Raw genomic sequence first — 22,240 nt, forward strand, 5'->3', positions numbered from 1 at the left:
TTCATGAAAATTTTTGGTTTTGTGTACTGTAACACTTTCGTTGTTATTTAACAATTAATGTCCAATTATAAACTAATTAGACTTAAAAGATTCATCTCATCATTTACAGTTGAATTGTGTAATTAGTTAGTTTTTTCAACTGCACTTAATACTCCATGCATGTGTCCGAATATTCGATGTGATGAATACTGTAGAAATTTTTTTGGAAACTAAACAAAACTTTATTATCCCTACCTACTACGAGAATTTGGGCACTGAGTTCAAGACAAAACAATGTAGCAACAATTGCAAAATAATCCACCGGCTGCGGCTGATCCTTCCAGCCGAACAGGTCGATTATCAGAATACTTTTCTCAAGCAATAGAAAATGACTTACAACCGAGTTTATGCAATTTCCAACCATTCTTTGTACAACAAACGTACTGCTTTTCTTTTGGTGAAATACAACAAAATCTTTGTGTATTATAGGATAGCGAGCACGTGGAGAAAGATGAATAGCACATCAAACAAATCCCGGCACCTGAAAATTAAAATAGCACATCACATTCATGATTCAGTGTGATTTTTTGCATTTTTTTTGAAAATAGGATAGGAAATCTACGTCGTCAAATCCTCTTTTCTAATTGTTGCAAAATCTTAACTTCCATATGTACAATTCAGAAAGTGCCCCGAAAAGCATGGTAAAAATATGGAGCCATGGAGGTGCAGAAATCGGGGTTCCACATTCTTCCAGAGCTGCACCACAAAATGCCCAAAAGGAAAGCAAGGGCTTTTTTTATTTTTATATTTAAAAAAATAAAATTTAAAAAATATATGCCAGATAGGAAAATTTTCAAAAATGGGTGCCTGTCGCCCCCTAATGGGCGACAGGACCTAAATATAAAAAAATTATATTTAGGTCCTGGCGCCCAGAGCGCATTAAACAGTGAACTTGTAAAATCGATATAAAATCGTAGAAAAATCATAAAAATACAAACACAACTGTTATGGATTCTATGAAACAATATCTACAACTTTTGTTACATAAAGTTTTTCATTTGATCAATGTATCTAAATCAAGAAAAATAGTTCTTGTACCTAGAAAAATCTGAAATAATTCATTTGGTCTAGTTGTGCTTATCTAAAATTTACCAAACTTTTTTATAGCACTTAAGAAATAAAATAATGATACTGTAAAAGTTATGGCTTCTAATACTCAGTATAGCAGCATGGATAAATAACCCATTTAAACTAGACATATTGCAAGATCTAATTTAAAAACTTACAGTATAAATGTTTTCTGGGCCTACCAATTTTGTACAAGCCTATGCTTACCATATTCAACACTCTAGTCAAACATGACATGCATCCAAAGGATGGATCTTGAGATTTAAATAAAAGTGCATTAAACTAGTATTTAAAATAGAGCAAGATACATTGATCAAATGAAAAACTTTATGTAACAAAAGTTGTAGATCTTGTTTCATAGAATCCATAACAGTTGAGTTTGTATTTTTATGAGTTTTCTACGATTTTATATCAATTTTAAAAGTTCACTATTTAATGCACCCTAGGCGTCAGGACGTAAATGTAATTTTTTTTTATATTTAGGTCCTGTCGCCAACTGGATGGGCGACAGGCACTCTGTCGCCCATTAGGGGGCGACATGCACCTATTTTTGAAAATTTCCATATTCGGCATATATTTTTGAAATTTGTTTTTTTTAATATAAAAATGAAAAAAGCGCGAAAGTAAGAGCACATCGGCCCATCCACAACAGCAGCAGGCCAGAACGGCGAGCAACACCAATTTAAACCAAGCAATGCAGAGAATTCGGATAGGCATACAGTAACGGCAGAATTTGCTACATCAAAAAAGATAGGCATACTCACAAAAGTACACTCACGCCCCTATGAACACACGTAAGCAAACTCTACTTCTATGAGTATCTTCGAAGACCGAGCCGGCAAATTGTAACATTCTGCCTCTCTGAGGCCGGGCCCGTGTATATCTGGCACGTTTAACCTCGGAGTTCTTTGGAGATCGACTTCCGGAAAAGAAGTTGCAACTTGTTGGTATGAGTATCCTATTAATCCTATTAAGTCCTGGGCCGGAATATCACACAAATTCTCGAGATTGACGAAGTCACCATAGGCGCCTCGCTGTCGACGAGAACGTCGCCTACCACTGAATGCACAATGCCGTTAAATCCCAAAATATCCGCTCTCATGGAGAGTCGAAACCAGGACCTCAGATACAAAAAGGTGCATAATAGGTATCATCGGTAGCAACACGGACACAAAACAGACTAGTAGGGAAAGACTCTAGTACCAAGGAGCAACCCCAGTCTACTCGTCCTCCTGGCTGCGGAGCCTGGCGCGCTTAGGGTGTGTTTATTTGGTGAAAAAGTTTGAGTTTTGGTATTGTAGCATATTTTGTTGTTACTTGACAAATAACATCTAATTATAGATTAATTAGATTTAAAAGATTCACCTCGTCCTAATCAGTTAGACTGTGTAATTAGTTTTTTTCAACTGCATTTAATACTCCATACATGTGTCTAATGATTCGATGTGACACAGTTAGACTGTGTAATTAGTTTTTTTTCAACTGCATTTAATACTCCATACATATGTCGATTCGATGTGACAGGTACTGTGCAAAACCACGGTGAAAAGTGTGGCTTTGCACGAGGGGCAGCAGGACGACCAGCGGAGACAGGCACCATAGATCTTTGAATCGAACGGTAAAATGTTTTTACAACGACGTGGATGGCCTGACCGGCCACCGACCTTCGTGCGTTTCATATATAGAGAAGAATAAATCATCTTCTGCATCTTCTGCCTGGCTGTCGTGTATCCAGCCAAATCCAGTGCTGTGCTGCAACCTAAACTCACCAGTAACACACGGCCTACCTATGCAATTCCATGGAGATCAAAGAAACAAGTAGGCTTACAATTTCTAAAAACAATCTACGTAGTGGCCAAACCCATCAAAATTCAAATTTCTGTTCTGGTTTTCTAAACACTACTTATTCCTGTTTTCTAAAGCCTATCCAACACGACTACATTAGCAATCACACAGCTCGTTGTACAGGCCGCTGGGGCAAGATCTCAAAAATTCTCGGCTTTGACATCCGACGTTCGTGACACCTAGGTACGCAGGTACCTCTTCTTATTTCTGCTTGCCAGACTCGACGGGCTCAGGCTCGACCACCTCAGCTTCAATGGACTCGGGCTCGACCACCGGGGCATCATACTGTGGGGACGGGCTGGCGGGCTGCACCTGCGACTGTGTGGACCATTTGCTGGCAATGGCGGAGCTCATCATCTCGTAGATCTTCCCGCTGAGCTCGGCCGGGTTGTCAGGCTGCAACATTATGCAGGTATGAGTTGATATGGAATTGCAACTGATGGTAAAAGGCAGTGCTGATAGAGGTGGCGCAGATAGTCAAATCAAAGTACAGATCCTCGTATCCATACACACATTACACGAGACTTCAGAGTGCCACTACCACCACGATTGAATGATAATGATAATAACCAAACAACTGTTCAGAATTTGGGCGAGCACATTGAGTTTGCCTTGTCCTATCTAACACTTGCAAATAGTGCTTAAGCTAAATTTTTTTCCTATTTTGTGAAAAGGAAATGAGATAGGGTCTTGCCATGCTCATGTTTCCAGATATAAAACAGAGGTTCAGACAGCAAACCAAAAGCAAGGATTCTAGGACATAAAAAATTCAATGATGTTAATGAGATTGAAAACAATAGCATACTCACCGTAAAGCCACTTGAAATCATAGCAGTTTCAAATAGGACATCCAGAACCTTTAGAGCTTCAGAGTCATCAGGGTTGTTTCTGCAAGCAACCTGCATTTGCAAGTTAAAATTTGTTAGAATGGAACACCCAAGAGGTACTTGGTCTAAAATAACAGAATTATCACAATGAATCATCAAGATATATGCAACTTTTAGCACTTCCAAATTCGACCAACAAGTGAGATAGCCAATAGCATGTTGAGAACTTACGTTCAAGCCCTTAATTATCTCGTGATCTGGGTTTATCTCGAATACTTTCCTCGATCGCATGAAATCCAAAGAAGATGTGTCACCCATAGACTGTGCCCTCATCAACCTGTTAACAAACAGTGAGGAATTATTAAATTTGTTGGATTTTATAGTTATAAAGATCAGGAAATCATTACAAAGTGAAAATAGACACTAACCTCTCCATATTGGCAGACCAGCCAAACTTGGCTGCAACGAGAACACATGGTGATGAACTGAGACGATTAGATATGTCAACACGTGCAATCTTGTCACCTAAGCGTTTCTTGATCCAGTCACAGGTTTGGCTGAACTCCTGCTTTATCTCCTTTTCTCTTTCCTCGTTCTTATCGCCTAAGGTACATTTGCATATCACAATAAGAAACAAGAAGAATCACTAAGATAAAAGATTTTGCTGTCTCAATTTTAAATAAATAATATGAACTACAAAGAGACAAGTGTGTCCAAGGCAGAAGTTTAGCGAACTGCATAAATTAAACAAATCATGGATTCACATTTAATGTACTAATAACACGGTGATTATTGCAGAAGGTAACAAAAAGGACAAAACCTTGCCACAATAAGGCAGGTATTTCTCAGCATCCAGTAGGTAATAGGAGATTGATTCGCAACACTTTTATGTGCATACCTAAGTCCAAATCTTCCTTGCTAATGTCCACGAATTTCTTATCCTTGTAGGAGCTCAGATTCTGGATAGCCACTTCATCCATAGGGTCAACCAAAAGTAGAACCTACAAAAAAAGAAGTAACCCATTTGAAGTTAGAGCTAACATCACACAAACTAATCTCATTTCTGGAATAATTAACATTCTATACACTCATTTGCCTGAATGTTTGCAGGGTTATTTTTGTTCATAATATTGGGCTATTTGTGTTTCTCTTATGTCTTGTGTCTTTTTTATGCTTCTCTTATCCTTGTTTCTTTTGGGTTTCATCTCTAGCCTACCCCAACTTGCTTGGGACAAAAGGCTATGTTGTTGTATAAGTATAAAGCCCAGTTGTAGTATAGGGCTATTTGAATGACATAGCCTAAATAGACCATGGACATAGCGAAAACCCAAAAATCCTTAGATGTAGCATAAATCCCAGTTGTTCTAATAACAACTGAGCGAACAGTGTCCCAATACCCCCATACAACACAGTGCAGCCACAGCCGTAGCATTTCCAGAATGGCCACAAAGCACTTTAGCACTGCATGGCAATTGCTTATTCCTTAGGTGCCCTAATTTCAATGGTTAGATTGGTCACTACCACATCTCTTTAGGTCGTGTTTCCATACTCTCAGTCTAGTTCATGGTGAAGGTAGATGATTTCAACTTCTGTATCCATGTAGAGCCCCTCCATTTCACCAATTATTATAGTTTTTACTGGCTTCTTTCCACACATTTGCCCAACTAAGGTCGAAAACAAGGGGAACAGACTCATGTAAGCAGTGTTTCAAAGGCGACAAGGCGACCCAAGGCAAACTGTGTACTCATCACGCAAGGCAAACTGTGTACGCCTCATCGCCTAGGCGGCGCATAGACAACAAGGCCTAACTGTTCCCCAAGGCAAGCTGGGTCCGCCCGGGTGCCTAGGGGGTGACTATGTGACGCCTTTGAAACACTGCATGTAATTGAACTATATGCGGGTCAGGTCCTGAAACTACCCCAGCCATTATTCAACGAACAATTTGGCAGCTGTGATGAATGGACTCAATAACAAAATACAGTAAAACCAAAAATAACCAGCTAAACAAGAAATACTCAAAAAGTTCAATATTCTATTTGTAATAACAGTAAGATATCTTTGGTTCTTACCTCATACTCTTTCTCAGTGAGTTTCTCTAAGAAAGGAGCATTTTTGGCACTGTTCAGACTGTCTGCAGCAATGAAGTAAATGTCCTTCTGCTCAGGTTTCATGTTCTCCACATATTCATCCAAGCTAATTAATTCATCATTGCTCTGAGAAGAGAAGAATCGCAACAAAGGAGCAATTCTCTTATGGTTTTCCTTGTCTTCCATGGCACCAAGCTTTAAAAATTTTCCATAATTCTCCCAAAACCTTTCATAATCCTACAATAAATTTCGGATGAGAAAGCTGAAAGGCATGGCACCGTGACCCATGAGGAAAGTTGAAAACTTACATCTCTGTTTTCACTGCAAGAAATACCAAGAATCATATCAAAGGCCTTCCGCACTAGCCTCTTTCTCATTATCCGCACCTATTAAAAATGAACAATAAGATTAGTATTTGGAGTGTTGAAGGGACAGAGACATGAAAAGAAATCCCCCATCAAGCAGCTTACAATTCGACTTTCTTGAAGGATCTCACGAGAGACATTCAATGGAAGGTCATTTGAGTCAACGACACCCTTCACAAAGCTCAAATATCTTGGGAACTGGCCAAACACAGTGATCAACATCAGATTTACCTGGCAGTAAAATTTTACAAAACAATGAAGAATAGGTGCTAAGTATTGAGCATACCAATTCTCCATCAAAGTCATCTGATATGAATACACGCTTAACATAAAGCCTGATGTTCTTGGTCTTCCTGTCAGTTATGTCTTCCTTCTTTGTAGCCGGAACAAAAAGAATTGATCTGAATTCTACCTCACCCTGCATCAATTAGACCAGGCAGGACCACTTGCATGTGACAATGTTATCATAAAAATCGAATTTAGCATAGTAGCCACCTAAGTAGATCATAGAAGTAGGAGCTATTGAAAGATCAACTGTCCACAATGTGTTTAAAAAGGAGGTCAAACTTATGAAAGAAGATTAGAGCTGCCATAACTACAGTGCCAATATCTTCTTCAACAATAAATATATCTAATACATTTGTTGTCATGTTACACAAATCTGCAGTGTTTGTTTAGATTTTTATTATTATGATATTTTTATCTCAAACACACACAAAAAAAACTTTGATAAAAGCAGTTACAGAGCATGAAGTATGGAAAGGAAAAAAAAAACATGACTCAAAGCACATATAGGGCACACTGCACAAATCACCATATAGCCATGTATACTATGAGATCTAAAGCAACCATGATAGTCATAACTGTTTACTGACCAAAACAAAGAAATGGCAAACAACCAATATAAAAGCAAACACAACATACCTCTGTAGTGAAGTGGGAGGATGCCAAAGGATCCAAGTACTCATTGAAGGTTTTCTTGAAAAATTCATTGTACTCCTCAGTTGAAACCTCTTTAGGGTTTCGAAGCTGCCAACAGCACAAACAGGTACCATAACGTTTGCACATTTACAATTTTGAAAGTACATGTATAAAATCATGATTATATCAACAAAGATAACATAAATAATTCTTACCCAGATAGGTTGTGTTTCATTTGTAAGCTCCCAATCCCAATACTTCTCCACAACTGTCTTGGTCTTTTTCTTTTTCTGTGAACAAGAGTACAACACAATTTAGTTCACATTAAAGCAGCGCAAAATCAAGAGTTCCAGCTGCTTATATATTTACCTCTGCTTGGGTTTCACTGTCGCCTTCTTTTTTGGTTTCTGCTGGATCCTCATCAACCTCAACCTAGATGATACATGCATGCCAAATGTAAGTAATTTCTTGGTGCAAAATAGCAAAGAGACGAAAGAGAGAATATTCACCTCTTTTGTGAAGCCCTTTTCTTGCCACATGTAAATTGGGAAGGAAACAAACTGAGAGTAGTTCTTTACAAGTTTCTGGATCCTTTCAGGGTGAGCAAAACCCTTGTCGTCACGCTGAAATGGAAAGCATAATAATTAAAATAGGGCAAATAGATAGAAGTTACATCACATTGGGATAAGCTGACAGACCTTGAGGTAGAGAGTAAGACGAGTTCCTCTAGGAATGAGCTTCTCCGGATCCTTTTCCTCTCTAATGGTATAAGAACTGGAATCTGCTTCTCCTTCCCAAACATATTGTTTGTCAGATTTTGGGCTCTTTGTTGACACAACCACCTATTGCATAAGAGTGAAAATACCAATTTAATACTTAGAAATTATGGACAGACATAGGATACAAGGACAGCAGGAAAGGAAAGTCAAAATCTAAGAGTATGAGCACATGAACAGAGGAATTTTAGCTCGTTAATAACCAATTATACAGATATACAGACAAATCATGGTAACAGTATACCTTATCCGCAACAAGAAATGCAGAATAGAATCCAACACCAAATTGGCCAATCAAGTTGCTGTCCATGCCAGCTTCTTGACTCTCCTGTTGTACAGAGTACAGTAGACAGTATAAACCATAAATATTGCAGAATTTAAGACTTGGAAAAATTACAAACAGAGAACATCATCTTCAGCAAGATAAAACCTTCAATGCCTTCAGGAACTTGGCAGTTCCACTGCTTGCAATAGTCCCAAGAGAATCAACAAGTTCTTGCTTCGTCATGCCAATTCCAGAATCGCTGAAGATAAAGAGCAAATGCAGGCCAGAATGAAAATCACTTCCCAACAAAGAAATTGCGTGGTACGTCTATGATCTGCTGCAAGTAACTAATACTTACGTAATCATTACTAATCCATTATCCTTGTCTGTTTGGATGCGAATGTCAAGTTCAGGACCATCCTTCAGAAGCTCAGGATCAGTGACACTCAGATAACGCAACTTATCAAGTGCATCACTAGCATTGCTGCAAGCACAAATAAAAGAAAATGAAAGGGCAAACTAAGTCCGAGGAATTGAAATCCATAACACAGTCGTTACATAACAATTGACAACAGGTCACAATCCCAATTCAACCAAATACCATGACAAGGAACAAGATGTTGTACTTGAGGGAACACTTAAGCTAGCTGAAACTAGTTATTCTTAAAAATGCAACCCACCCACCTGACCAATTCTCGAAGGAAGACTTCCTTGTTACTATACAATCTGTGCACAATCAAATCCATGAGCCTGTTGACCTGTGAATCACATTGAGGAAACACCATTGCATCACTTATAACCAAACATCAGCAGAAGTTAGCACAAAATTAGCCAAAATTCACTACATAAGTACCTCCGCCTGGTACTCATGCTTCTCAGCTGGCGGCATGTCTGTGGAGTCAACTGCAGCCGCACTCGACTCATAGCGTCTCCCAACAAGGGCACCATCCATCAGCTTAAGGGATGCAACATTGCTGGTTCCAGTAACCTTGGGCGCCGCAAGCACTGAGAGCAACCTTTTCTGTTGCTGAGGAGCTCCCTGCGCTCCATTGCTCGCCTGATATCACAGAATAAAACAGATATAACTTAACAGGTAACTGGGTCAAGTCAGTTTGGACCGTTAAATTAGATGATAATAATAACAATTCTCAACTATTGAACTGTACATTTGCACGGTGGTTCACCAACAAAGTAGAAGGCAATCACTAAAAATGAATGGTAAATAGCATAATGAATAAAACCGACACCATTCCTTTAAACCTAAGCGCCAATTCAAGTATGCCCGTCAGATCGACCCAAAGCAAACTGCCCAATTCGCCGATTCGGGCGGACGAATGAGTACGGACCTATCCCGGCTAATCGCGAGCCACTACATGGCTCCGGATGATGGCGACCAAGCAAACAGGGCAAAGCAGAATGCCGCACGTACCGGGCGGGTCGGCGGAGCCGAGGCGGCGGAGACGGCGGGGGCGGCGCCGGCGGCCGCGCGGCTGCGGGCGGCGGCGGCGGCGCAGAGGGATCGCCTGGAGGCCCCGAGCATCTTCCGCTTCCCCTGCCAAGCACGCCAAGGGCGAGGGAGGCCGGGGTGGCCGAGTCGGAGCAGTGGAAACGAGGGACGCCGCGAGGGTTTAGGAGGCGGGTAGGGTTTTGGTAGGCTGGGGGAACAGGGAAGAAGGTGTATAAATGGCGTGCGCCTTGCAGGGCAAGAAGAAGAGAGGGGCCAGGTCGCTGACTTGGTGGGTCCACTAGCGGGGCCGAAGCGGCAGAAGGTTCTGGAGCGCGAGGGTTGGGACAAATGCTGCGAGGACAATTACTTGACGATGACAAGTGGGCCCCGCCGAGGCCTGGAATGGTATGTGACCCGCATGTCAGTAGGGTTAGTGTTGCTGCTGCTCCCTGTCGCCGGTTCGGAAGGCTCCAGACGTGGGGAGGGGCTCCCGGTAAGTTTCCTTCCATGACATGTGGGTCCACGTGGTATGTTCGCCCACCTGTCACTGAGCTACGGCAGTGTGGTACGTAGTATACTGCTGGTAGGTCGATATTTTCACGACGCAGGAGAAGGTTCTCGGAATCTCGGCGCTAGAGAGGCCGCGGAGGCTGCTCATGTGTTTGGAAAAAAAAATCACATCCAGATATGCAAAGCTTTCTTATGTCGCCTCGCCTAATTAATTTGCTCTTGGGTCACGAAGAATCATACAGAGCAAGGGCAATAACGTAGCCCGCTGGCCGGCTGCGTGCGCGGCCATGCGCCCGTTGCTGAACCTGCTGCCGGCTGCATGCTACCGCTTCACTTTATGCAGGCCCACGATCAAACAGCAAAACGCTTTCTTTAGCCGGCGGTGAGGAAAACGCTTGTTTCTCCTCTTTTCTCCACTTACGATTTAGTTTTTTTAGCTCACTATAATACTTGCTCTAAAGAAAGTAGTGGTAAATCCCTATCCATATTCCATACAGTCTTTCGACACAAAAGAAAAATGTAGATGCATTGGTTAAAAATGACTAAAAATCGCATATTGAACCGTTATTGGAATATGCGCTACTTAAAAGAGTTAGAGCATCTCCAAGAATTTTTTATATTTTCTTTCCTAAATTTGTTGTTTACCAACTCCCCGAATTAATATGAGAAGAGAAAAAAATATCCATTTCCAACAATTCCCCATTTTTTCTTCCCAACAATCAAAAATTGTGGACCCACAATGCCTCGCTTATTCCCGGCGCCGGCGTCGCTGACAAGGAAGCACATGCCCGTCTCCTAGACCTTGGCGGCGAGTGCGACGTAGGCATGGTGTCGTTGTGCCCCTGCTAGTTCTTTTTTCGCGAACGTGCCTTAGCATGTATTTCATTAAGAGGGAAGCAGGTTACAAACATAACTTGATGCTGGCCAAACAGGAGTTGACCGGCACAAGCACACAAAGGACTAACAACAGAGAAAAAACTGAAAAAAAAGGCCAGTGAAAACAAATGGCCCTTGAACTAGTAGAACGAGGACCATAGAGCAGAATTGAAGACCTCACCAACCCGCCAAGACCCACCAACGACCTAACACAGATGAACCTACATGAAGAACAACATCACCGAGGCCGCCGACTGAGACCACAAAAACGACTAGAGGGTGGCCAAGCATCCACCATAAGAAGCAGCTCCATAGCGGCAAAGCATCCGCTAGAGACGACCAATAAGCAGCGCAAACATGGCGGCAAAACATCCGCCAGAGTAGTAGTAAGGGCAGCAAAGTATCCGCCTGACCGAGCGCACCAGGGGAGGCAAAGCATCCGCCAGCACAACGACGGCAAAGCATCCGTCAAAGCAGTCACAACACAAGCAGACCATGGTGATGAAGCGTCAATGAAGCATAGGTAGGTAACACCCAAGAGGCCGACCACACTAGGCGTGAAGAAGTCCCAAGACGACGCCCTCAAGAGGGACCATGACGCACCAGGTGCTAACGTCGCCAGTCAGCACCGGACGTGGTTTTCACCAGAGAAGCAGGGCGGATCGCCGCGACAGCAGCCGACGAACTGAAGCAGATAGACCGAGGCAAAGCCAAAGGCGACGGTAGAGACACGGAGACCAAGACCAGCAATGGAGGCATGGAGGTGTCCCGACGCCCCCAACAGAGACATGACGCACCAGGCACCATCGTCGCCAGTCCGCAGCACGGACATGGTTTTCACCTGGAGGAAAGACCTCCATGCCAGGGTCAATGGGGCAGCGGAGGCCGGAGCCGCCATCCAGGCCCCCGGAGGGGCGGCGCAAGCTGCGGCGCGACCATGGCCCACCGGTCACCACAAGGCCCCGCCCAGCGAAGACCCGGGAGGGCGGCAGCGGCGGCAGCCGCCCATGGCCCACCAGAGGCGGCGGCGCGGCCAGAGCCTTCCCCCGCCACCTGAGGAAGCGAAGACGTGAGGAGGCGGCGCCCCCCACAGATCTGGCGCACCCGAGGGGCGGCGGCAAGGGGAAGCAGCAGATCCGGCCCGGGGAACGCCAGATCCGGCGAGGGAGAGGCCGGCTCCGGCTCCGACGGCCGGCAGCGGGGCGTCAAGTCGAGGCAAGATGGCCGGCAGAAGGGGAAGTGGAGGAAGGGAGAGGGAAGAGAGGAAGGGGAACCGACTTCGGCTCGGCCAGGCCGCCGCCGCCGCCCGGACGGTCACCGGCGACGGCGGTGGCCACTGGCTGCGGCAACGACAGGGCGGGCGGACCGCGGCGCGTGGGCGCCTCCCGAGTCGCCTGGGAGAGCGACGCGGGAGGGGAGGGGGCTGCTAGTTCTCGGCGCACGCAGGCCATGTTGCTGCCTCTCCGCGCATGCCGCACCTTTGCTCCCCGTGCAGGTGCAGGCCCTGCGAGGGGCCACCGCTTCCCACGCATGCTGCTCCACCGGCCGCCTTGCCGTGCAGGCCGCTACTTTTGCAGGTCTCACTGGTCTGCCCCTGCTGACATGCGTGAGGGACATCCGAGCCAGAGCCGAGAGACCTCGAGCAGGCGGACCCAGAAAGCCGCTGGCCATGGCGACGACGCGGGCGGCGTGCAGCGCCTCGCACCTTCCGCAGGAGGAGGCGGCGCGCGTGGAGGCCGATGTGCGGGTCTACTTCAACAGCGTCCCGAGGCGCCCGGCCAAGCCGCCGCGCAGTGACCCGTTGGAGGACGGCGGCGCAGAGGCCGGCGTCGGGGACCACGACTTGCCGGAGCTCCGCAAGCTGCACGACCTCGAGGATAGGGAGAGGACGCCGGACAATCGCGGGAAGAAGATGCGCCACGGAAAAAAAAACACCCGTCGGAGTTCGGATTGGGAGCCAGAGGAGCGTGCGCATATATAGGCACAAAGTAGATCAATTTGCCAATTATTAAGTAGACGGAGAAGTTGGATAGAAAATTATTGGAGAGTATTTTTTCCTTCTTTTCCAAAAAATCAAGGATGGGGAGGAGAGATTGAAAACTCTTGGAGATCTCTTAAAATGCGATGCTTTTCGCATTTTGTTCCCAAGATCCGATTAAGCTCAGGGCTGCTCCGGCATGGCATAGGCTGATTGGCATTGCCATTTCTTAGTTTTTGTGGGAGATGAGTGTCCAGGAGATCTAAGTTATGTATAGAATCTAATGGACAAGGCTGCCTGTGTGGATTATCTTCTGTGACGGATAAGGTACGCCAAGGCGCCAAATACAAGTCATCCATAAAACCACCGGCCTCCCTCATTGGCATGGCATGTGGGGGCACTTGTTACCTGAATTTCCTTATAGAACTGTAGAAGCACATTTTTTTCATAACTAAATTGTTTCATCTCATACGTACAATGCATTTTGCCCACGATGATGATTTTCTAAATAACATAGTAAAACCCTCGGCAATATCAGGGCTGCAAATCTAATAACGAAGATCCAGGCCAAATCTTAGCGCTGCAAACGCATAACTCAGGAAAAACTTAAGCAGCAGATCTTACCGGGACCATCTGCACAACATATGTTTCTTTCTTTGTCTACATCAGGTTACTATTCCAAACCTATATATGAAGAACAGCAGAGGATACGAGACTAGTTGTTACATTGTAGAGCATATTGCTCTCACACCAAAACAGCTCTTGGACCACTTAGAACTTGCGCACGCGGGCTCCCCCCAATGGAGCTCGAGGAGAAGAGTGAAGGGAATGATTCAAGGTGCTTCACGAGCATCAGGGTTCCAGCTTCAAGGAGACAACCCGAGACTTCCTGTTCTGCTTGGCCGCCCTCACAAACACCACGGAGAGGCATGATGGTGCCCACCATGGCCGCCGGACTTCTTGCTCACCCTTAGGCAGGCGACTGGATGTTGATTTAACAGTTAGCAGGACTCACATAAAGCATTATTCATAGTTCAGGCACGGTGTTTCAGAGATTACATTATATAAGCTTGACATCTCAATACTACAAAAAAGAACAGCTCCATCTTATAAGCCTCTGATGGAGCTGTTGTTGGAGCCCTGCCAAAGGGGGGCTGCTAAAGGGCTGCCTAGAGTTCATGGCAAACATACCCGATATTCAGCAGTATATTTAGAAAATTAGAACTCACATCTTACTAGTCGCTATGCTAACAACATTGGACTCACAGTGATAGCATCCAAAACAGAATGAACCAAAATAGTAGTGTATCGTGCACCCTATTTCCTTTCAGTCTCCCCCTTATTATTCTTGAAGTGCTGATGGATCAATGTTATCAATGAGTCAACATTCTTAAGAGATCAGTCCATAACAAGGTAGGCACGCTGTATTCCTGGAGCGAATGATGCTGAGGCCTGCCTAACCTTTGAACAATATATCCCCCTGCCCGACTTACTTGTTTTTAAGGTGTAGGTACTAGGTACAGCCACAAAATGTGCATGTTAGAGAATTCATTTCCAACTATATGCTACAGTATTTTAGCAGCAAATCCCATACTACCATTTTCGCCATTCCACATGACAAGTCTATGTGCTTTTATGTATAATAGTGGGCTAAATTCTTGAACGTCAACGAGTTAGGATATCCAAGGGCGGATCCAACGTGGGGGCAGGGGGGGCTAAAGCCCCCCTACCCCCAATGCAGCAGTGAAGCCCCCCTCCCCCCCTCCCCCCCCTCCATTTTTTGCGCCATGGGAAGGAGCTTAGGAGGGGCTGGAGCCTGGCTGAAGGTTGACGAAGGAGATTTTGCCGTCGCGTCCGCCGTCCGGCTTGCCTGCGTCTGGCTATTGGTCCCCAACTCCCCATCAGTCCTAGCCCGCATATGCCACAGCCCAAAGAATTAGGTCGGCCCAATCCCAAACAAAATGACCCATCCGGCCCGGCAACCCCACAAAAATATAAAACCCTACCACAAGTCCGGGATCCCCCTGGCAGCAGCCTGGCTACCGACCGGCCGCCACCCAACGCAACCTGGGGGCTGGCCAGCTGGGGGAGGGGCACGCCGGCCCCGAGCCCGACGTTCGCCGGCTGCCACCGCCTTCTTCGCCGTCCGGCCGTCCGTCGAGCCGCCAAGGCGCCAAGCCGCCAATGCAACCTGGGGGCTGGCCGCCTGGCCGGCTAGGGGAGCGGCGCGCCGGCAGCCCACAGCGTGAGGACTGAGGAGTGCCCCGCCCCGTGGTCGGCGCCGTGCAACAAGGTATGCTCCTGATAGTCCTATAGAAATGCAATTGACTAAAAATTAATAGTGAAATTGTTACTTTTAGTATACTGAGTAGCCAATTGAACCTTGAATTCATCCCTAGATTGCAAGATGTCGAAAAGAACATTGTTCAACTATTATTCAACCAGTTGGTATTTCATTTCCTCGCAAATGGCAAAGTGGTGAATGGAGATCCTTCCAACAAAGTTGGTTTGCAAAATATGATTGGTTGGAGTATAGTGAATCAAAGGATGCTGCATTTTGCTTGTACTGTTATCTTTTCTTTCAGCTCGGCAAGCCTGAAAAATTTGGGAGTGATGTCTTTGCAAAAAAAAGGTTATGAGAAATGGAAGAAGGCTTTGGAAAGATTTGATAAGGATGCTGCCTCCCACTCTCACAACAATGCAATTATGAAGTGTGACGACTTCATGAACCAGAGGACAAGTGTGACTAACAAAGTTGTTAAGTACACTAAAGAGGAAGAAGCTCGATACAAAATTCGTTTGACCTCTTCTTTAGAAATTGTAAGATTTCTCATTGAACAAGGAGAAGCTTTTCGTGGACATGATGAGTCTTCTACTTCTCTGAACAAAGGTACATTTAGAGAGATGGTTGACTGGTACAAGAACAAGAAAAAGAAGGTGAAAGATGCATATGAAAAAGGTTCTAAACATTGTCAAATGTTGGCTCCTGATATACAAAAGGACCTTACCAAAGCTTGTGCAGAGGAGGTCACTGCAGTGATTATGGATGAGATTCGGGGTAGTCATTTCTCAGTGCTAATTGATGAGTCTAGAGATGTATCAATGAAGGAGCAAATGACTATGATTTTGAGGTTAGTAGTCTCATGGATTATGTCATTTTAATTTCACAATTTTAAATTTTATTTATTAGTAACACACAATGGAATGTGTTATGCAGGTTTGTGAATGATGAAGGAAAGATCGCGGAGAGGTTTCTTGGACTTAAACATATTGAGAAATGTACATCAGCTGCATTGAAAGAAGCTTTGGTCAATATGCTTTCCAGCCACAAGTTATCCATCTCTATGCTTCGTGGGCAGGGTTGTGACGGTGCTTCTAATATGAGAGGTGAATTTAATGGTGTTCAGAGATTGATTCGGGATATAAATCCTTATGCTTTCTATGTGCATTACTTTGCCCACCAGTTGTAGTTAGTGGTTGTTGCTGTTTCAACTTCTACCCCCGCCATTGCAGATTTCTTTAACTATGTTCCTTTGATAGTCAACACTGTGGGTGCATCTTGTATGAGAAAGGATGCACTGCTTGCAAAACATCATGATGTGTTGCTACAAAAGTTGGAGAATGGTGAGATTACAACTGGAAGAGGTATGAACCAAGAAAGTAGTCTAGCTAGACCTGGAGATACTAGATGGGGCTCACATCTTAAAGCATTGCTTCGAATTTTGGTAATGTGGGAGGCTATCTTGGAGGTACTAGAGATTGTAAAGAAGGATTCTATTAAGCCAACATGTAATGGTGGGGCTTTTGGTTTAATTGGTAAAAAGGAAAGCTTTGATTTTGTGTTCATCATGCACTTGATGATAGAATTATTGAGCACTACAGACAGTTTGTCAAAGGCTTTGCAAAGGAAAGATCAAGATATTGTTGCAATGAATTTGATAATGAATATTAGAGATCGCTTGCAGGATATGAGGGATAATGGATGGGAGCCATTATTCAAAAAGGTGAAGTTATTATGTCATAAAAATAAGATTAAAGTGCCCAATATGGACAAGGAAGTAAATGCTAGAGGGATATCTGCACGTAGAAGGCAAAAAGGTAAGAAATATGCATTATTACAATGTTGAGATTTTCCTTGCTGCCATTGATGCCACTATGTCAGAGATGAATCATCGGTTCAATGAAGTTAGTTCAGAGCTATTAGTATGCATGGCTTCTCTTAATCTAAGGAATAATTTCTCTAGTTTTGATGTGGATAAACTCGTGAGACTTGCTGAAATTTATGCTGAAGATTTCAATGTTGCGGATCTTTTATTGTTACCGGGCCAACTTAAGGACTTTATCAACCGTGCTAGGAGAACTCAATATTTTAGTGGATGTAAAGAACTTTCAAAAGTTGCTGAAATTATGGTTACGAAGACAATGCACACATCTTACCCATTGGTTTATCGGCTCATTGAGCTAACTTTGATACTTCCGCTGGCCACGGCTTCAGTTGAGAGGGTGTTTTCAGCTATGTCCCTTATAAAGACAGACTTGCGTAACAAAATGGGGGATGAATGGCTCAATGACTTGATGATATGCTACATTTAGAAGCAGATATTTAGAAGCATTGGTAATGAAAAAATCATGCAACATTTTGAAGAGATGAAAAAATGCCGTATGTTGTTGCCTAAACAGAATTTAGTGGTATGCTCCATTGTTCATTCTTTTCCAATATTCAAAATCATTTTCAAGTTGTTATCTGCCATTTCTCGCCAATTAATTTTCTCTTATATCATGTGCAGATTGCTCCTCATGAAGAATAATGGGTATCAAGTAGGTGTTTGGTGTGGAGAAATTGTCGATTTGTCTTTGGCTACTTTTTCAACATGTAATTTGTATTATTCCTCTCTGTTTTTATATATGCTACTTTGAACTATGATGCTGCTCTATTATGAGAATTGAGATAATATAATTGTTGGTTGCGTCAGCCCTCAGCCCCCCTATTTTTCTTTCCTGGATCCGCCCCTGAGGATATCTATTCTAGACAAGAGGTAGTTATGCATATTTTGGTAATGATTAACTCAAACCTTTGCAGTTAAGTTGGTATCGATTCTACGCACAAAACTATAGCAAAGGCCTTAACTAAGCCAATCTACATACATAAACCAATATCAAGCAATGAGCGTTTACCACTTCTAAGACAGGTTTTTTTGGTCACTTTAGTAAATCCTAAAAAGATGGAATCAGTGAGAGCAAACCGAAAATTCATAGCTGTGGCTAGTTTACACGTTGTTATAAAGTCTTTTTGGTCACTTTGGTAGATCTTAAAAAGATGGAATCAGTGAGAGCAAACCAGAAATTAATTCTAGTGACTGCTTTACACGTTGTTATAAAGTCAAGTGGAACTGAAAGGCAATGTGTATGAGTGGAGCACCGTAACAGAATTATGCAAACCTTTAATGCGCCTCAACTCCTTGCACAGTGTGATAAAGTCTCCCCATTTCATATGGCACCGCCTGATAAACCGCAGAATCTGTTCAGTAGTAAACATGGACAAGCTTTCCAGATATTCCCCATTCACACCATTTTCTTCAAATACTTGTCTGTAGCCACCAAGGTTTATTTCTTCCAGCCATAATCCATCATCCTGCAAGAAAATAAAAAGCTTATTAGGTGAGTAATCAAACATCTTGAGGTGACAAGATTGCCTTGAACTCTTGCACCTGCTGTAGTCATAAATAAAAAACTAAAAGTACTATGCCGGCCCAAATATGGTTCTATATTATAGAGCCTAACCTAATACATGATTCTAGAACAAACAAGCACGAAAATTCAAGAATGAGATTGAACTAAATTGCAACAAGATGTGCAGAACTACAAACAAGATGCATACCGGTGAAAAAAGGGACTCAAAAAACAGAGAAAATGTGGGCACCAGATAACTAAATAGGAAAATAAATGACACTTATGTCATGGACACGACCTAGCTAAATATCTGGAGTTTTTTGTACTTGGGCATAAGACACTTTGGCGTAAAACTAAAGAATAAGTCAATGAGAAAGGAATTTCAGGCTTCAGATCATTCGACTTAAGACAGTATGCTGAAAACAGATCACAACATAGAGTGTCTTAAAGGCGCAGAAGAAAGAGTCAGCAGAAAGGCAGACTTTTAACAAACATCAACAATGCATAGCTCAGAAAACAGAGTTTGCACCACATCATGACAAAAAATCAAGAATGCATTTTAACCCAGATTAGCAATGAATTGATAAGCACATTAGCATAGGAAACAAAGGTGAAAGGTGTATCAGTTAACTGAACTTCACATAATAGCATCATCACACTGGTACAAAAGTACAGAAAAAGCTCATAATAAGCAAGCTGTTGGCTTACAGGATTAAACCACAGATGCTCTAACGGCCAAAATCCAAAGTCACTGACAGAAAAGAATCCAGGATTACAGAAGATACGAACAAAATTCATAAATGTAACAAATAAGAACTGCAGGGGAAAACAGCAATTCAATAACTGAAACATCAATGCCCACTAGTCAGCAGCAGCAGCACATAAGACTTTTCTTAAGAAACCACGCCATAAATTTCCCAAATACCTAACCTGAATGGCAATTTAAAGCTAGCAAATCACTACATCCCCTTGAAAATGTTAACCTGGTAAAAACGTAGGAGTTGGTATCTCTCTACTCCAGAGCAGAAGCAAAATCTGAAGACAAGGATCATCAAAGGGAGAACGCAACATGACAGATTCCACATTCCCGAATCTCCTAGCTATTTTTCCCAAACTAAAGCCTACATAGCAGCAACGCACGAAATTAAAAACCGGTAAATTATGAAAAACTAGCATTCCTAGCAGTCAAAACTAAGGAGGGGAAACACATATGAGCACCTCGACAGTCCAGATGAAGAAATCGAGCAGCTCCGGCGATCGTCCCCGGCCCACCTCCTTCTTCCCAGAAGCAGACCTCGCCTGGGCCATGGGGGTTCAGCCGAACCAAACCCCCAAGTGTACTGGAGTGGAAACCGCACACCCAAACTAGGCGCCACGGAGTGCTCCAGTCAATGCCAGCCAGTGTCGATCTCGCTCGCTGGAGAAGAAGACCCCCCCTAATCGAGCCATGGATGGACGGATCGGGTTAGCTAGCAGCACACCATACAACATGAAAACCTCGAGCCAGCACCGAATGGGCAGAAAGAGGAATCCGGGATTGATTGGGAGGAATCCATCCAAGAAGGTGAGCCAGGGTTGCTTACCAACCCCAAGAAGGGACCAGGCCTCGCGCGAACGGATCTCTGCCCCCCCACTGGACCCACAGAGGGCGCACGGCAGATGGAGGATCCGGCCGGGACGGAGAGGGAGAGGGCGCGGCCTCGCCGGCGGTGATGCGGTCGGCGGCGACGCGTCGGGAGCTAGTAAAAGTGGTGGTGCCCGTGCCAGTGCCCGCGGGTCTGGACTGGATGGCAGATGGTAGCGCGAGGCCCTATGCTTCTTCTCTCACAGAGAGCTGGGAACACACACTTCCACCTCCGCTTTCTTTTATTTTCACTTTTCAGAATGAAGGAAACTAGAAAAGTGTATTTCAGTTTTTTAAATTAAGAAATAATTTCGACTTTAATCATTCACAGACGAACAATGTATTAAATACAAAAGTGTATTTCTCTCTCACATAGTATCTCTTTTCTTTTTTTTCGCTTTCAGAATGAAGAAAAAGTGTATTCAGTTTAAGTAACACTAAATAAAATTTTTTAATAAGAACGTTAGAAAATGGTAATAATTTGGTATGTCACTTTGGTCACGAAGTGCTATTTTAGGGTTCTTTTCGCGTGATTTTTTGTGTTTGGTGTTCTCACTTTGTATTTTAGAATCGTTGCATCTAATGTCTGGCTGTTTTCTTAGTTATTGATTTCTAAATGAGTTTGCACAGAGGAGATTCATATCAGAAAAGCATATAAAATATATGAAACATTTCTCGATATTGTATTTCTAGCCTGCAGTTCGTTATCGTTGTATTTTTGGTAGTGTTCTAAACTTCTAATACAAACATAGTCAGCGTTTTACCATTTTGTAGCAAAATTCTTTTTACGAGGAAGAAATGCTCCTGTTTCCTCGTGTATTAATGTAATCTAATCCAATTCAGGAAAAACAATGTTCATGAGGGCTTTATTTTAATCTATCTCATATTATATCTAAAGTTGTACCACTGTGTCATCCCAGTTCTTAAATTTATAAATCGGCCATTTAGGTCTTCAAACTTATTCATCGAGGTTATCTCGATCCTCAAACTTGTTCAGTTGTGTCACCTCATTACCTAAACTTAATTGAGTCTCATCTAGATCAAAACAATCGTGACAGTACCGCCAGGCTAAAATGCTTAATTAAGTGTAACCGCCATCATTTGAACGAATCAGGTGCATTAGCTTAATTAAGTGTAACCTGACAGCCTGATTCCAATCCACAGACCGATCGAAACACACCAGAAGTCTCGCATGACGGCGAGCGCAGACCGTACCAGCATGATACAATCTTACAAAAATAGAGTACAACATAAATATTTATAAACAGCTTTCAAATTTAGAATTTACATAAGAAACGATAGCAGCGGAAGAGAATCTAGCCTGAAGAAAATTTTGAAAGAACATACTTGAAATGAAACGATAACTATGAAGACGTGAGGACTTCACATCGAGCCCACCGATGTTTACCCTGGTTAGCTTCTATAACTGAAACAGGGTAAACAACAAACCCTGAGTATACTAATACTCAACAAGATTTACCCGACTATTGGGTATACTTAGCCCACGTATCTAGACATGCAAGGCTTTTTGGATGGTAGTTTATTTTGCGGAAAAACGACTAACAGTGAATCCTTACTTTCAATATTTTAGCTTAAAATTATCTTTAACCTAACCATCAGCTAACATTTGCATAACAACTAAAGCAAACATGGTGGAGCATTAAATAACAATTCAAAGTAATCATCATCATATATCTTTCATATTCCATCTCATTACTACGATGTGACCAAGAGATCAAGACTCTCATATCCGCGAGACACGGCTAATCGATTCGATTTAATCTTTCAAGGTGGACCTAACCAACACGGCACGCATTTGCCCCGTCGGACTATACATGCCAACCATTCCCCTCCCCGCCTCGAACTACAGAACCGCTCCACCTGCATATAGTCAGCCGAGCCCTACGAGAGACCACCAAAAGTAAACATGTGCATCCCAATT

General features: G+C 43.4%; 1 protein-coding gene and 1 pseudogene across 1 annotated transcript; both read right to left on the bottom strand.

Annotated features, from left to right (window-relative positions):
* Positions 1-2,695: 2,695 nt before the first annotated feature.
* On the bottom strand, positions 2,696-9,972 carry LOC120666333 (heat shock protein 90-6, mitochondrial-like). Its single transcript, XM_039946163.1, has 20 exons — positions 9,623-9,972; positions 9,047-9,250; positions 8,878-8,951; positions 8,552-8,677; positions 8,359-8,452; positions 8,173-8,256; positions 7,851-7,994; positions 7,662-7,775; positions 7,522-7,584; positions 7,368-7,442; positions 7,156-7,260; positions 6,518-6,649; positions 6,337-6,429; positions 6,175-6,252; positions 5,849-6,103; positions 4,678-4,780; positions 4,208-4,382; positions 4,011-4,116; positions 3,762-3,851; positions 2,696-3,348 (listed from the first exon to the last, which is right to left on the bottom strand). Exons 1-20 carry the CDS (start codon positions 9,731-9,733, stop codon positions 3,154-3,156), a joined length of 2,421 nt encoding a protein of 806 aa, XP_039802097.1. The 5' UTR covers positions 9,734-9,972; the 3' UTR covers positions 2,696-3,153.
* Positions 9,973-13,431: 3,459 nt separating this feature from the next.
* Positions 13,432-20,479, bottom strand: LOC120666334 (annotated as a pseudogene).
* Between the last annotated feature and the right edge of the window lie 1,761 nt (positions 20,480-22,240).

Source organism: Panicum virgatum, chromosome 3N, assembly GCF_016808335.1.
Source record: "Panicum virgatum strain AP13 chromosome 3N, P.virgatum_v5, whole genome shotgun sequence".
In the NCBI taxonomy this organism is placed as follows: Eukaryota; Viridiplantae; Streptophyta; class Magnoliopsida; order Poales; family Poaceae; genus Panicum; species Panicum virgatum.